The sequence below is a fragment of the Tiliqua scincoides genome, chromosome 4 (genome assembly GCF_035046505.1).
Source record: "Tiliqua scincoides isolate rTilSci1 chromosome 4, rTilSci1.hap2, whole genome shotgun sequence".
NCBI classification, from domain to species: Eukaryota; Metazoa; Chordata; class Lepidosauria; order Squamata; family Scincidae; genus Tiliqua; species Tiliqua scincoides.
This window is the reverse complement of record NC_089824.1, coordinates 190,449,163-190,465,574: the sequence shown is the minus strand read 5'-3', so window position 1 is coordinate 190,465,574 and position 16,412 is coordinate 190,449,163. Positions and strand designations below refer to the sequence as shown.

At 45.2% G+C, this 16,412-nt stretch overlaps 1 protein-coding gene across 2 annotated transcripts in view; it reads right to left on the bottom strand.

Annotated features, from left to right (window-relative positions):
• The window catches only part of MTCL2 (microtubule crosslinking factor 2), a 103,308-nt gene that overhangs the window by 45,024 nt on the left and 41,872 nt on the right, over positions 1-16,412 (bottom strand). For both annotated transcript variants that reach the window (XM_066624099.1, XM_066624098.1), the window contains exon 3: positions 9,223-9,381. In XM_066624099.1, the coding sequence (XP_066480196.1) occupies positions 9,223-9,381 (159 nt within the window). The remainder of the gene's footprint in view (positions 1-9,222; positions 9,382-16,412) is intronic.

Below are 16,412 nucleotides of genomic sequence, written 5' to 3'. Positions count from 1 at the left end.
GACGCAATAAGCATCTGATTACCAGATGCTGGGGTTAAACATGGTAGTGGGTTGCTGGCTTCATGCCCTTCATGTAAGTTCTATAAGGCATTTAACTGGCTGATGTTGGAACAATACTGGACTAGATGGGCCTTGGTCTGATCCCCCAAAGTAAATGTTGCTTAGATTCCAAAGGCCCAAGAACAGGATAATCATTTAAACTGCTAATTCATGACTCCTGGTTCCCCTGCAACAGCTTAGCATGCCTCATATTGCTAACCTTTGCTTCAGAGAAGTGGATAGCCAATGTGGTCTAGGGAATACTAATATAGCCTGGAATTTAGCCGAGCCTTAAATCCCAGCCCAAAGAAGGATTCACTGGGCACAAGTAGGTACACTGGTAACAGCAAGTCCCATTTCTCAGTCGTACATCTGAAATGAGAAACCCACAGTTTCTGCAATGTTGACTAGGATGAAGATTATAAGACACTTGAGACACACTCAAATTTCTAAGATTATAGCTTTTATTGGGCCACCTTTTGAAGCTCAACAGCTTGTTAATGCACACCCATAAAAGGGTTCTCTTTCCCTAATATATGTCTCTCTTTCTTTTCCTCACAAGTATCTCCCCCACTGCATGGGAGCTGGAATACTGCCAGGGCGCTTAAAGAGCTTCCCATAACAAAGTGCTCTCTGAGAAGCCAACCTGCCTGTTGCACCTTCCAACACTCCCAGAAAGAACAGAGATACACACCAATAACTCACAACACAGGTCAGAATGGTGCCCTTTGGACACCATTCTGTCCACATAAGCCAAGCCAAAAATATTCACAAGCGGGTGCTAGAGTTTCATAGCCAAGAAATGCAGCTGTGAAATGCGAGCTGGAGCCTGTGCCAAGACTCAGAGATTCAGGCCACTCCTATTAAGGACAAACCAATTATTCAAAAGACACAGCTTCTCTTGCTGGCTTGGCACACCCTAAATAGCAAGCTACAGGTTTGCGGGAGGGATAGGGAGAGGGAATCACATAAATAGTGTTGCTTGATCCCAGCTCCAGTAGAAATCCAACAGATTTGCACACCAATACTAAATGATCCCTGAAAAGAAGACTGATCTTCCCTCCATGCACACTAAGAAAAGAAAAAAAGCAAGCCACTAAACTAAGTTTCACCATAGCCAAGAACACACAGACAGCCAGTGCCCTGTGAGCTGGGGAATGGAAGCCAGTTGGCCTTAGTGCATTGGATACACACTACCTACAATTCCGCTTTAGTCTAAAACTTCTTATTGCATTGTAGTACTTCCAGATCTCCAGAATACTACAACTTATGATACTACTTGGAGCAATCACATGCTGCAACTGCACAATTATTAACTATGATAATTGGGTGCAGAATTCAGTACCCCGACTCCTGTTTCCAATTTCTACTCTTAAAGGTTGAAGAGTGTGTGGGAAAGAATGGTGAAATATCCAAAGGTAGAAGAACCTGAAGGTTTCCACTGTTCAGGAGACAGGACTTCAGTGCTCTTGGTTCCACTCCCATGATGGCCAGAAACATGCACAAAAAACAAAGGCAAAAGTGCAGAATGCAAAACAGAGTGTCAAATGCAGTTTTCACTGGAGCACAATATCAAACTCAATATCAGGATATGGCACAGAATTCCAATTTTTAATTTTTAGAACAGAGTATACACACTGCACTTAAACTGACAAGAACTAGACCATATAGCATGAATTGCTAGTTTTTCACAATAAGTGTAGAGGTAATTAATTTTTCAAATTTGTTATGATAGCTTTAAAATGGGATTAAAGTTGCAGAGGAGAGTCTAATCAGTGAGCATTAGCCCTGATAACTAAATGGAACTTCCATGTTCACAGACAGTATTCCTCTGAAAACCAATTGGTGGTGGAAGGGAGCACGCAACGTTAAAAGAGGTTGGGGATAGCAGCCACAAATAGGGCCTACTCAGTGGTGGTGCCTGTACTATGGAATTTTCTCCCCTTTGAGCTGAGAACAGCTCTCTCATTAATGTCCTGTGAGGTCTGAAGATGTTGTTATTCCAAAAAGCCTTTGGTACCCTGTAAGATCTTAGGTCAGGGTATGATGGCTGCAGACTAGCTCAAGCTTTTTAGTAATTTAGCTAAAGTTTTATGATTGTTCTGTGGGGCCCTGGGTTTTGGGGGACCCTCTGAGTTGGGAGAGACAGTGGTGGGGCACTGGGGGTTCTGTCTCCAGGAACAACATACCAGTCACTGGGGCCTCAGCAGGTAGTGTGGGGGAAGGGGGTTGCATCACCCTGGTTCTTCTTCCCCACCTGCTGGGGCTTCTGAGCTCCCAGTGAGTCCTGGCTCACAGGCAGGTCAGCTTCTGCTCCCTAGCCCAAACTACTTTCATCCCTCACCCGGCTGGGCTTCATGCTGGTGATGTCCCCTCCAGACCCCACCCTTCCCTCCATGGGAGGACTAAAAGGCTGACTGGCCCCTCCAGGCCCTGCAACTTCCTCCTTGGGATGGCTAAAAGGCTGTGTACTTCCCATCCCCCTTTCCTGGCTCTCCCAGCCAGTGTTCTTTGTGCAGTTGGCCTTGGGATGTCTGCCTTCTCCTTGCCTTGAGTCCTCCTCTTGTCCTGCAAGCAGCCTGTTCCCCTTGGGTCTCCCCCAGTAAGTCAGGGGGACTCTGACATATTCATTTTTTTATGCTGCTGCTTGCCACTGGCCAGCTTTTAATGTGCATTTTATAGCTTATGTATTTTAACTTTTATGTATTTTAATTTATTGTTAGCTGCCTTGGGTGTCCTTCAGAGTGAAAGGTGGGGCAAAAATCAACTAACAAATAAACATAAGATCAGCAAGACAGAGCTACTGCCTTCAAGCTCATCTGGGTAACCACTGTAAGAAACAGGCTGCTGGACCACACCTCCTCAGCATGCAGGAGGACATAATGGTTAAGGCCACTCTATCATCAAAGCTCAGAGGCACTGTGAACAGGACTGCATTACCAGGCTTACAGCCACCAGTTTTGACCAGACTAGATCAGGCTTCATCTGTTACTATTTTGCCTGCCCTGCTGCTCTCAATGTGTTCATTAGGCTGTCATTTGTGCACATTTGACAGCAAAAGCTAACAAATGTGATTAGAGTTGACTGCTACCATGTTGCTACAACCAGACACATGCATAAGATCCCTTTCACTCCCTTCCTTGCCAATACCCCAGGCTCAAGCGTAAACAAGTCCTTCCAAATCCCTCCCTGCAGGACAAATGAAGCCACAGGTGCAAACAGGCATGAGTGTGACAATTAATTGGCCTTTCCAACACTTATCCAATTATCAGAGATGCTCCTCCAGCTGAAGAATAATCAGCACATAATCCCCTTAGGAGCAAGCCTACCCCCATGCTCAGAGCCTTCCAAGGGGTGTGTGTGTGTGTGTGTCCATTAAGAGGCAATAGCAGGGCTAACCTGCTTATTGAGGAGTACTAATTAGACAAACAATGGAATACTGGGAGCAGCACTGCAGGCAACAGAGCTGAGACTAAAAGGCCTCTCATGCGGAGGGGGGCTCTGCCTCATACCAAGTTTAAAGGGAAATTACCCCAGGTTCCCATCCTGGGTTTTTCAAAATGCACTGGCATTCTTAGAGTAGTGCAAAAGAGTGCCACAGTTGGAACCACTGCCAAAGAGGGGGGTATAAATAAATTTGCTGAAGGGTGTGAATTCCCTGAGGCATGTCAGCTGGATTTCATAGGCTACCATCACGCAAATATTTGTATTGCCTACACTTTAAAAAATCTTAACTATTCAATGTTATGTTTCTGGAAGAGGGAACTCCCATGCATCTGAAGAAAGAAGTTTCCATAGTTGTCCATTGCAATATAAAGAGTAGCAGGGTTACAAGGGGACCAAAATTAAATCAGAGGCCAGTTTTTGGTGGGTGCAGAACCACCAATCCTCTCATGTACTCTTGACCAACTGATTCCACATATTGGGTGTAACCAAAGAAAGTATCCACAACTAAGCACCACTGAATTAACAGGATTTAAGTTAGTCATGACCAACTTGTCTTACTGATCTCAGTTTGCTTAGTTATAACTAACTTTCTTTGAATATAACCCAGTCTCTTTATGAACTTGTTTCTGGTACCTTTAAGAATGACAATCAAGTATTTAGAGGCAGTTGTACATCATAGTGGGAGACTGAAGAATAGCATTAAGAAGATACCTTAAGCCAGGGGTGCCAAATCCCAGCCCGGGGGCCATTTGTGGCCCTCAGGGACCCCCAATGAGCCTCTGGCCCACTGGAGACCTGCTGGAGCCTGAGCTGGACATAACTGCTCTCAGCACAAGGGTCGAGTGTTCCATCTCTCACGTTAGCTATGGGCTAAGGGCTCTAGCTGCTGCTGCTTGCTGTTTCGTGTCTGTGAAGCAGCAGCAGCAGCGTAGGAAAGGCCAGCCTTGCTTTGCACAAGGTCTTTTATAGGCCTTGAGCTATCATGAAACCTTCATTCATATAAGTTTCATCTCTATTATAGTCATTTACGTCAATTTATTCAAATTTTAAATGTAAATTAATCATTTTTCCCCAGCCCCCAACACAATGTCAGAGAGATGATGTGGCTCTCCTGCCAAAAGTTTGGACATCCCTGCCTTAAGCTAACTGCCTTCCATCATGGATGAAAACAGGAGGAGAAGTTTAGGTTTGAACATGAATCCTGCCATGTCCCTAGCAGGCTTAGAACTCAGTCCAAACCCTCTCCCAAACCCTGGGAAGAGATAGCAGCTGAATGATGGGACAGCCACCTGGCTTTCCATCATCCCTCTGCTTCATGAATGTGAAACCCAACTGGGCAGGGCTTACAGCAGCAATTTTCAACCATTGTGCTGTGGCACACTGGTGTGCTGTGATTTGTCTGCAGGTATGCTGCAGGAGTTTGGGAGACAGTCATTTGTTAGTGGGCCATATGGGGATGTGAGCTCCCCCATTTGCAGTGTGGCGTGCCTTCTCGGTTGACAAAAAACTGATGGTGTGCCTTGACAATTTTAGTGCCTTTTCAGTGTGTTGTGAGATGAAAAACTTTGATAAGTGTTGGCTTAGAGCAGCATTTCCCAAACTGTGGGTCATTGCCCAGTAGTGGGTTGCAATCCCACTTGTGATGGGCCTGCCACAATGCTCCCGATAGCAGCGCAATGTCTTATTAAAACTGATGTATGGATGACTATGGAAAAGTCACAGGTGAGTTACTGCATTTTTATCTTGCTTCTTTATCCCAAGAGCTATGAGTGATGAATTTGGACTCTTTCTCTCTCTGCCCCATGTATCCTCATAACAACTCTATGAAGTACATTAAGCTGAGCTTAGGTCAGAGTCACTCAGTGAGTACAATGTCTCAGTGGGGGTTTGAAGCTGGGCCTCCAAAAGCTGCAGTCTAGTATACCACAGTAGCTCTTTAGAAAAGTTGTATGTCTTTGTCCTGCAGGCACCTTTGCTACAGTGTATTATACTTGTCTGCTAGCCTGCACGTGCGAACTCTCTCTCTTCTCATTTTGACTCACCAGAACCCTCATGTTAGGAACATAAGAAAGTTTAAGTTTGAAGAAGTCTGCCACAGAACCTAAAAAACAAAATGTGTTCCCCTTCTGTTCCATAGCAATATAATTCCAGTGTTTCTCAAGATTTGTTCTCAGCGGTACCATTTCACTTGGTTCACCTATTTGAACATTTCACACGGTCCACTGGATGTAGTAACACAGCTGCCTGCTGACCTTCTGTGCAATCTCACAATGTAACAAATTTGAAGGTTTCAAAATGGAAGGCAGGGAAAGGGTCCAATGGGATGCACACTTGCACAGAACCTGGTAACTCACAACAAACCCAACTGCTTCCAAGTTACAGGATGCAATTCCAGCATGAGAGCATAAAGAAGCAGAGGATGAGACACAGCGGCATTGTAAACACACTGTTAAGGGATGCTAACTAACAACATACTGAAGAAAGCAATTAACCTACATATGCTTATACGAAAGATCTCCCTCGGGGGAAAAAACAGAACTTGTAGCATACTCATCTATGCACAATGGAACACTTAATCTAGAATACAAACAATGTTAATAGTGGAAAATCTCCTGGCACAATGATAAGATGCTAAAATTGTCAAGGCACACCATCTGTTTTTTGACAAGTGACAAGGCATACCACATCGCCAGTGGGGGGCTCACATCCCCCAACAGCACTACTAATAAATGACCCTCCCTCAACTTCCACAGCACACCCGTGGATCTTTTTACGCACACCAATGTTGCACAGCACACTGGTTGAAAATCACTGCTCTAGAATTTAACAGCATAGCAGTGCTCTTGGGTCAAGATCTCTGATATGTGTCACAGAAAGCTTGCATCATTTTAATTGATTCTCAGACTCATTTTTCAAAAAGATATTCTAGGGAAGGCGTGGTGGGAAGAAGAGGAGGGAATGGCAGCAGAAACAATGAAACTGAAGTACAGTGTGTTCTGGTTTGGAATTTCAAACCAAAGATAGTAAGCAAAAACAAAGTATAAATACTGCATCTGAGACATTTGTATGCAAGACTGCTGCTCAGGTCTCCTTGTACACATACCATGTGACTTCAGACTGACACGCTGACCATAGGACAAATCCTCTCCTCCCTTCCACTCCCCAATCCCTCACTAACAGTCACTGCACTTTGGTTCATCTGCTATTCAGATCATGCTCCCAGCCTGCTCAGAAACCAATCTTGTGCCCATTAGTGCTACCTGCTGTGTGGAGGGGCAGCACACGCTGCCTAGAAAGCAATTCCAAAGGAAAAATCAGTTCTATCCAATATCTACAGGGAGGGTGGGGCATTGCAAGCTGCCTGTGTGGTCATTTGCTGCCCTAGATATCACAGCAGGAACTTACAGGCCCATTCACATTGCTAAAATTTGTCCATGCAATGGACAATTGTATACAACTGTACGGGGAAAAAATTAGTGGGAAACCAGGGCTCTATGCAGGGTAAAACATGTGCTGCTTCAGTCACAGAAACTATATTATTTCCAACAGCTGAGATTAGGAAAATAGCTGCTGGTTCGTTCTACGTACACTTGCCTTTCTTCATATGGCAGCATATTCATATCCACAAATTGAACAGTGGAATTTTGCAGTATGAGCTAGTCTTAATTCTGAGTCACTCGTGATTAGGGACAAAACCATCTCTTTCATAAAAAGCATGCTGAGGTACTTTAACTGAGGAAAGATGCCTCAGTATCCTGTACAAAACCACCAAGCAGCAATGCAGTCAGGGAAAAGGGTAACTTACAGGAGGCATAAGACTGGCCAGGCAGGGACAAGGCTGGGAATGGCAGACTTTTCTAGATTTGCCTGTAATTGCTACAAGAATTACTTGAGAAGTAGTTTTTTCAAAAGGGTGGCAAAGGAGTATGCACTGCTCTGCATGGGCTTCATTTTTTACATTTCTGTCAACCTTAAGCTAGCAAAGGTGGCAATGTTTTGTTTTGAGATTTTGAAATAAGAATCAAGACAGTAAGGGAGGTTGCTTGGTCTCATTCCAACTACAAATCCTGTCTTGCAGACACTAAACCACTGCTGCCAATGCAACTGGATAACAGACTCCTTTTGCCTTCTATCAAGACCTCGCACACTGTTCCATTCTACAATCCCATTTCTTGGGCAATCAGTCCAAGAGCTGGTTTCTCTCCTTCCCCTCAAGTAAGCTGCTGAACCTGCCTCTTCTTCCAACTGTATGTTATCATGGCTTCAGCTGGCCAGGTTGCTTCCTGCCACATTGTTGCTTTGTCATCCTATCCTGCCTAAATGCATCACTAGAGCCAGACAAACAGGCACCAGAAGAATGTTTTGGTGACAGATCAGAAACAGTCTGGTGCTAAAGAAACTATTAGCAGTTTGTGATCTAGTTGACCTGCCCAAAGGCTATCTGTGGCCCCCAGTACCCTGGGGGCCTTGTGCTGCCAGAACTAGTGTTCTGGCAGCTCAAAGTCCTTTATGGTAGCATGAAAGCCAGGCCACTGTTTCATGCTGCCAGACTGCTGCCAGCTGCTGATCCAAAGAGGCGTGGCACATGCACTAGCAGCTCTAGAAGACTCTGCAGATGCCAGTAAGTTGGCAAGAGGGAGTGATATAGGGGTATTCCAAGGCAGGGAGAAGGGAGGGCAAACCTCTTTCCCATAGACAGTGTTCTAATATGCCCCCTCTACTATATTTTGTCATGGAAAGTCCTACACAACTCCCTTTTCCTTGCAGCTGTTTAAATTTTCATTCTTCCAGAACAGCCCCCTTAATAAATTCCAAAGACTCAAAGGCAATGCCTAGGGAAGCTCTCATTCCCTCCCAGGAGAACCTCAATGTTCTCTATAGGCTCTCTATTTAGAGAGGTCCATTTAATATGGTGCAGAGCTAGACCACGGCACAACATAGTTCTGGGGATAGCCTGGTGCCAGTTAGTCCTAAGGGCCATCTCCTGCACTTTCCCTGCTTTCACTCGCAAAATGGGTATTACATTAAGACAACAGTAGAAGAAATGTGAAGGAATTGTCAAAAATTCCATCTTTGCTAGTGGTTGGATACCAATCTGAGAAACACATTTGTTAAAACTTATATGGGCAGCTTAGGTAGGCATGCATCTTGGACACTCATCCTGTTATCTGCACACAAGACAGATATGTGTCTTTTGCCATTTTTCAGTTAATATATATATATATATTTAACAATTTAGGAAATGCCATAGGGGAAGCAGTCCTTAGAACATCTGGGAGGCCATGCTATGCATTTCAGAAAACCCGAAATGACAGTGATTTTCACCTGGAAATTAATTTACCAACACACTAATTTTGCATGAGAAACCATAAGACACTTCAAAATGTGATCTAAAAAATGATGAGCAACCTTGGAGTCTGGGCACCTACTGTGGATTCTGAAGAATGTCCTGTTTGGAGCAATCTCTCACCTTCTTTAAAATTTGGAATTGAAATGAAAACACGGCAGAGGAATTTTGGCAAATAGCTGGTGATTTACTCAGTGGCATAGTGGCTAGACATGTAGACTTGGATATAAACATACCAGGTTCATATCTCCCTTCAGTCACAGCCCAAACCCTCTCAGCCTAACTCATTTCATTAGCTCGTTGTGAGGCCCAGTGCTGCTTTAAGCTCCTGAGACAAAGGATGAAATACAAAGGTAAATGCATAAATATCCCCAAGGAATTTCACTTACCTCCCGCAGTTTGTCCATCTCATTTTGCAGCACTTGCTTAGCCAACTCACTCTCAATGAGCCGCTGACGCAAGTCCTCGTTCTCTTCCTCCAGCTTAATCCGTTTTTTCTCCACTGCCTCTAGTTCATTATGGAGCCGTACAGAGACATCTTTGGCTACCTGTTGATAGAGCAAAGAGCAGCATGAGCAGCAGGTCTTTAGACCTGATGTGCAATGCTCCAAAATGATCATCATTCAAAAGCAAGGTTCCTTGTTTTATATCCCATTCTAAGAGCCACTTTTCAAAATGCTCATCTGACTCAGGAAAGGACTTTTTAGGCTAAAAACAGCTCCCCAAATGTTTTGAGAGAGAGAGAGGTTTTCTTCCAAAATGCACTGAACAGCTCAAGCAGAATCTATACTTTATGTAGTGATAACTAATTAGCTTGCACTACTTTTATTTTTAAAACTTTGAGTTGCACTATCAAAAGCATATCAAGGCAAATTTTCCCACCTCCTAGTAAGGCTTTCCCTTCACTTCTAAACGGATAAAGCATTCTGAGTTGGTCCTGATAAAGGATGCCACAATATTGTGAACATAGGGTGGCTTCACACAGTAACTGGAAAATACTAAAAGAGGAAGTACATATGAGTCATGCTCCTGGCTGATGGGCAAAGGATTCATGCATCTCCTCAGCAGAGGAATGCATGAGCTGTGCCTGTACTGAAAGTACACACATCTCTCTATGTTTGCACAACAGAATGAGGGAGTATAAGTTGGTTGTACATCCTTTCTATGCTCCCTTCCTTATAACATTCAAAGTGCATCAGTATTCAGCAGGGCTTCAGCTGCATTATTCTTTTAAGCTTTGCTGCACAACCCAGAAAATTAGGACTTTCGCAAAACACATTTCCTGTTCACAGTGGAGCTCTCAGCACCAGCTCAACTGGGCTCAGGGGAGGGAACACCTGTCATATACAAAACATGTTTCATGTTTACCAGGGGCATCAGTAAGTCTCAGATATGTGCATCAGCAGGTTTCAGAAACAGCTCTGAATATAAATTATATAGGGAATCTAGATGCAAATACCTGCCACCAGCACGTTAAGATACACCTATGATCACTTCTTACCACTTCTCTCAGAACCCACAGGCATAAAACAGAAAGCAAGCAAGTGCTACATTATTCTCCCTAGTCTTTCTCCTTTCAGTCATTCTGGATTTCAAAAAAAATTGATCAAAGTAAAAAACATGGAGAAAAAGTCAAAGTGCATGCTTATGATGTAATCCTATAGGCAGGATATGCTGGCATATCTCGTAATTTGCTATTGCATCCCACGGGCTGCTGGCATGGCAGAAGCTCTGCACAGCTGCCTTAGTGCAAATGGCCAGGACTGTGGCTTGCAACAGTAAACTGCCAAACCTCTGTTGCACAGGTGACGTCAGGGCGTGGTGGGATGGGGAGGAGGCTGGGTCAGGGTGGATCTCAGCAGCAGCAGCAGCACCAGCACCTGCAAGATCCAAAGCCCCCAGCCTGGGCCCCAAATGCCCCCTTAGGCCTACCAGATTTACACCAGTAAAAGAGTAGGCCCACTGGAGACCAGGGAGGCAAGTACAACATTTATTTACTTAACTCTCCTCCACAGCCTACGGGATGCAGTAGTGGCCACATTGGTACCACTGCACCTTGCAGGGCAGCTCAGGATAAGACTAGACAGACAAGTTGCCAATAGCTTCACAGAGGCAGACATCAGTGAGGCAATGAGCAACCTACAGATTTCAGCAGCACTATTCACAGTTCCTGATACAATAACTGAGGGCATGAAAACGTCAAAATTCTCAGTTGATGGTAAAGGGTAATAAAAAAGGCTTTGGCACTAACATTCATACAATGTTCTATAACGGAGACAGACCTAGGAAAAGCATTCAAGCTTCCTTTAGTGGGTCAGCCTAGTATCAGAACCCTCATATAGAATGAAACTTCATTAACTGGAAACTGTTGTACAATCTAAACTGAACCTCCTGCTATTTAGCACTGAGGGGTCCATTTAAACTAAGGCTGTCAGATTAATGCAATCCTAGGCATGCCTGATTAGAAGTAGAGGTTGAGACTAATTATTCCTGTGGGTTCTGTTCCAAGCACTTATGTGGATGGCAAAAACACTACAGCACTACAGCAAATCCATTTAAAAAACAAAGTTTCTTTGCTCTGGTGATTTAAAAACAGCCTTGCTGACCTTTGTGATGTTAAGATAGTCATTAAGAGACAATCCAACAATCAGTCTCTCTCAAGGTGCTTAGAAATGCTTCACTCTGACCCTTCCCTTCACCAATGCAAAGTATCTTTCTTTCATGTGCTCAGGGGGAAGGGAGGTGTAGCCTGGAGAGAGAAGGATTGATGGATTGTCAGTCAGCTGCCCTCTCTCACTGAAGAAGCGCTGAACAACATTGAGTGCCTGCCTGTGTTGGAGGAGCTTGACAGTGAACCAACCCTAGAAGAACTTCACATGGCCCTGGACTCCCTTGCCTTTGGCAAGGCACCTGGGAAAGACAGCATCCCTGCTGAAATCCTAAAGTGCTGCAAAGAGATAATCGTCACTGAGCTGTATGAGTTGCACTATAGAGGCTCCAGATACTTGCAGAGAGCGTCTATCCAGAATTGCAGTGTGGATTCCGAGCCAACAGGTCCACCACTGATATGGTATTCTCCCTTAGACAACTGCAGGAGAAATGCAGGGAACAATGACAGCCACTCTTTATAGCCTTCATAGATCTCACAAAGGCTTTCGACCTGGTCAGCAGGGATGGCCTCTTCAAGATTCTCCCCAAGATGGGATGTCCACCCAGGCTCCTCAGCATCATCAGATCTTTCCACAAGGACATGAAAGGCACTGTTGTCTTTGATGGCTCCACATCAGACCCCTTTGACATCCATAGCAGAGTGAAGCAGGGCTGTGTTCTTGCGCCAACGTTGTTTGGGATTTTCTTCGCTGTCCTGCTGAAGCATGCCTTTGGAACTGCAACAGAAGGCATCTATCTCCGGACCAGATCAGACAGAAAGCTCTTCAACCTCTCCAGACTGACAGCAAAGTCCAAAGTTCAGCTGAAATGTCTGCGTGACTTCCTCTTTGCCGATGATGCAGCTGTCACTACCCACTCTGCCAAACATCTCCAGCAGCTCATGGATCGTTTTAGCAAGGCCTGCCAAGATTTTGGACTGAAATCAGCCTGAAGAAAACACAGGTCATGGTTCAGGATGTGGACTCACCTCCATGCATTACAATCTCTGCGCATGAACTGGAGGTTGTCCATGACTTTGTGTACCTTGGCTCAACAATCTCCGACACTCTTTCTCTCGATACCAAGCTAAACAAACGCATCGGTAAAGCAGCTACCATGTTTTCCAGGCTCACAAAGAGAGTCTGGTCCAACAAGAAGCTGACGGAACATACCAAGATCCAGGTCTACAGAGCTTGCGTCCTGAGTACACTTCTGTACTGCAGTGAGTTATGGACGATTCGCTCACAACAGGAGAGGAAACTGAACGCATTCCACATGCGCTGCCTCCGACGCATCCTCAGCATCACCTGGCAGGACAAAGTTCCAAACAACACAGTCCTGGAACGAGCTGGAATCCCTAGCATGTATGCACTGCTGAAACAGAGACGCCTGCGTTGGCTTGGTCATGTCATGAGAATGGATGATGGTTCCTCTATGGAGAACTCGTGCAAGGAAAGCGCCCTACAGGTAGACCACAGCTGCGATACAAGGACATCTGCAAGAGGGATCTGAAGGCCTTAGGAGTGGACCTCAACAGGTGGGAAACCCTGGCCTCTGAGCGGCCCGCTTGGAGGCAGGCTGTGCAGCATGGCCTTTCCCAGTTTGAAGAAACACTTGGCCAACAGACCGAGGCAAAGAGGCAAAGAAGGAAGGCCCACAGCCAGGGAGACAGACCAGGGATACACTACACGTGCTCCCAGTGTGGAAGGGATTGTCACTCCTGAATCGGCCTTTTCAGCCACACTAGACGCTTTTCCAGAACCACCATCCAGAGCTCGATACCACAGTCTTTCGAGACTGAAGGTTGCCAACAACAAGTCCTCTCTCTCTCTTTCTCTCTCTCATTAAGGAGGCTATTGTAAAAGGACTGTTCAGTTTTTTAAACTGATTTTAAAGGGGTGCATTTTCCCCTTCTCCAGGGATCAGCACGTTCCTTCTCATTTGCAGGAGCCATTAGTGTTGAGTCAAATCCGTGTATAAAAAATCAGTATATAAATAGGCTGGACCTGTATGTCCCATGGTGTTCAATGTTACTCCCCCAAAAATGTTATAGGATTTCAAGCCCAATATGTTAAACAGGAGGCACAGGATAGCTTTACTGTCTGTTCCATGGAATAATCAAACCTTGAATTAAGGGTGTTCTTTTAACTCTCTCCCATCTAAAGACACAGCACCCAATCCTATCCAGTTTTCCAGTGCCTGTGCAGTCTTGCCAATGGGGCATAAACTGCATCTTGTGGTGGGGAGGCAGTTATGGAAGCCTTCTCAAGGTATGGGAACATTTGTTCCCTTACCTCAGGGCTGCATTGCCCTTGCTGGAAAGCTGGACAGGACTGGGCCCACAGGAAGCTTCATAAGGTGCCACAATGCTGATGACCTTCATATTCACAAACATTCTTCAGTAAATAAATTCTGGCCCATGGGAACGCAGACTGCTTGGCCACTTCAGCAATTAGTATACGAGTCTGTCTGAGAGCCAGGTCACAGGAACTCTCTTATCACATCTCAGAAACAGGAGAGGCTCCTCACTCGGAAGAAAGAACTGAACTTTACAAGAATGACCTTTTGCTATACCATGAAACAAAGAGGGAGATGGACTAGATGGCTAAGCTTCAAAGCCTGTTTTGATCATTGTGCTTCACTGGCACACTGTGAAAAGTGCGCCATGTAAGCTGCCCCTCCCCATCGCTCTCAGGGCCATTCTGGGGAGCAAAAGCAATGCATAGGCATCTCCTCCACACTGCTTTTGCCCCTGGGCAGGCTCCAAGAGCGAGGGGAAGGGGCAGCTTACACGGTGAGTTTTGGAACCTTGCAGTATTTCCAGCTCTGGCTCTGCTACTGCAATATGGATTGGGTTGCAAGTATGATCAAAGCTAAAGTACCTTGGTTCTCAAACTCTTTGGGAGTCTCAAACTCTTTGGGAGTTTGAGACCTGCGATAAATGTGTGTGGAGGAGGGGTCAAGGCAGCAATTCGATGTCCAGGATCACGCTGCTGCCAGGGACAAGAGGGTGCTTTTTTTCTACTTGCCTACAGCCAGCGCAGGGGTTCTAGGGGTTGGGGGGGTGTCTGAGGAGCCCTCTGTAGGGCTCCCTGAGCCTCTAAACCAGGGGTCTCCATACGTTCTGGCCAGAGAGCCACATCAAATATCTGGTGCAGTGTTGAGGGCCGGAAAAATAACTTAAATATAAAATTTTAAATAAATTAGAGATGGAACTTAGAAGAGTGAATAAATGAACAAATGAGCTCACTCATTCAACCTCTCTTGCTCTCAGAACACCCTACAGACACAACCATGTCTGGAGCACAACTCCAGTTGTGCTCAGTTGAGTGGGCCAGAGGCTCTCAGGGGACAAGAGGCTGGCTGCAGGCCAGAAAGAGTCTTGCCGCAGGTTGCATCTGGCCCCCGGGCCGGGGTTTGGAGACCCCTGATCTAAATAACTAAAATAACCCGAAAAGGGCAGTTTCTGTTTCAAGATAAAAACTGGAAGTGCCCCTTTTTTCTTATTTTAGATATTTGGAGGTGATGGGAGCCCTGTAGAAGGTTCCCTAGGACTCTTGTACTAACTGCAGGTAAGTTAAAAAAAAGAAAGAAAAAGAAAACCTTACCTTCCCCAGCAGCAGTGTGAACCTGAGGATTGCATTACTGCTGTCTCCCTTCCCCTGCCCCTTAAGGGACCAGAGACAGGGTTTCTCAGGCTGGGGCATCACAATGCCCCAGTTTGAGAACCTCTGCTATAGCAGGTTGAAGCTGAACACCTGCAAAAACATTCTTGCAAAAGTAGCAAGTTTTTCTGCTGGGGGGAGAGTTTTGCTTCCACCACCCACCCCTAGACTCCTGGAATGTAGAGCCCCCAAATTGAATGCCAACTGCCTCTTCCTCTTCCCCCTTTCACCCAATGTTCAACTACACCATCCACTTATGCATTTGGTTTTTATTTCTTTTCCTTCAAATGCCTTGCACATTTATCTGATCAAATCTCAGGGTTTTTTCACATTTGACAAACTGCTCCAAGAAGGGGAAAGCTGACCTGAGACTGGTATAAGAACTAACCAATAAGTTTGATTTCAGACCAGAAGAACAGGTGCTTCTTGAACTTGACCAAGGAGTGAAGATAGTTCATGTTCCCAAAACATGGGGAGAGTTCTTCCATTAACAGGCTCACCACTAAAATCATGTACATCTGAATACAGTACACCCATATCCAGACATTATATCATCAAGAAACTAGAGAAATGTTTAGAATTTTTGTTTGTTTCTTTGCTGTGATGTAGTACTACAACTCCCCACTTCTGTATCTGGATGAAAAAATGCCCATCCCTGCAGGAGATCCCCAACAGTAGTTTTCTAAGGTACATGATTTCATTTCCTCTGTTCAAACCAATGGAAAAAAAAAGCCTGGCATGGCCCCTTCAGCTGAAATGTGCAGAATTGGACTATCTGGGAGATACACTGGTGAGGATTCTGGAGCACAACAAATGTGAAGGCTAAAGGGCATATGCCTAGTATACTACCAAAGCAATCATGATGGACAGGGCAGGTTGGAGAAAGGGTGTGCTTTGACCCACTGGTGGTGGGAGTTGCCCTGTGCTTCACCTTTTGCAGTTGTTTATACAAATCCCCAATTGCACCCTGAGTCTGGGAACTGAGCTAGAAGAGGCCAAATGGCAGCACAGATACTGGGATGGAAACAGAGATCTAGCAACATCACCAAAAAGAAAAAAAGCTACACTTACTACCCACTGTTATGAGTAAATCAAAAACTACTGTGGCTCATGCTGAGGCAACCAAGAGGCAGCTGTTAGGGGGAGAAGAAAAATATGCAGCCTGACATCCATCTGGGAGCTATCACACCACATCCAGCTCAGAGAACCAATTCAAGCAGTGACCTAGTTAGGTGACATAAAAGAGTGAGGAACAATAGAAAGGC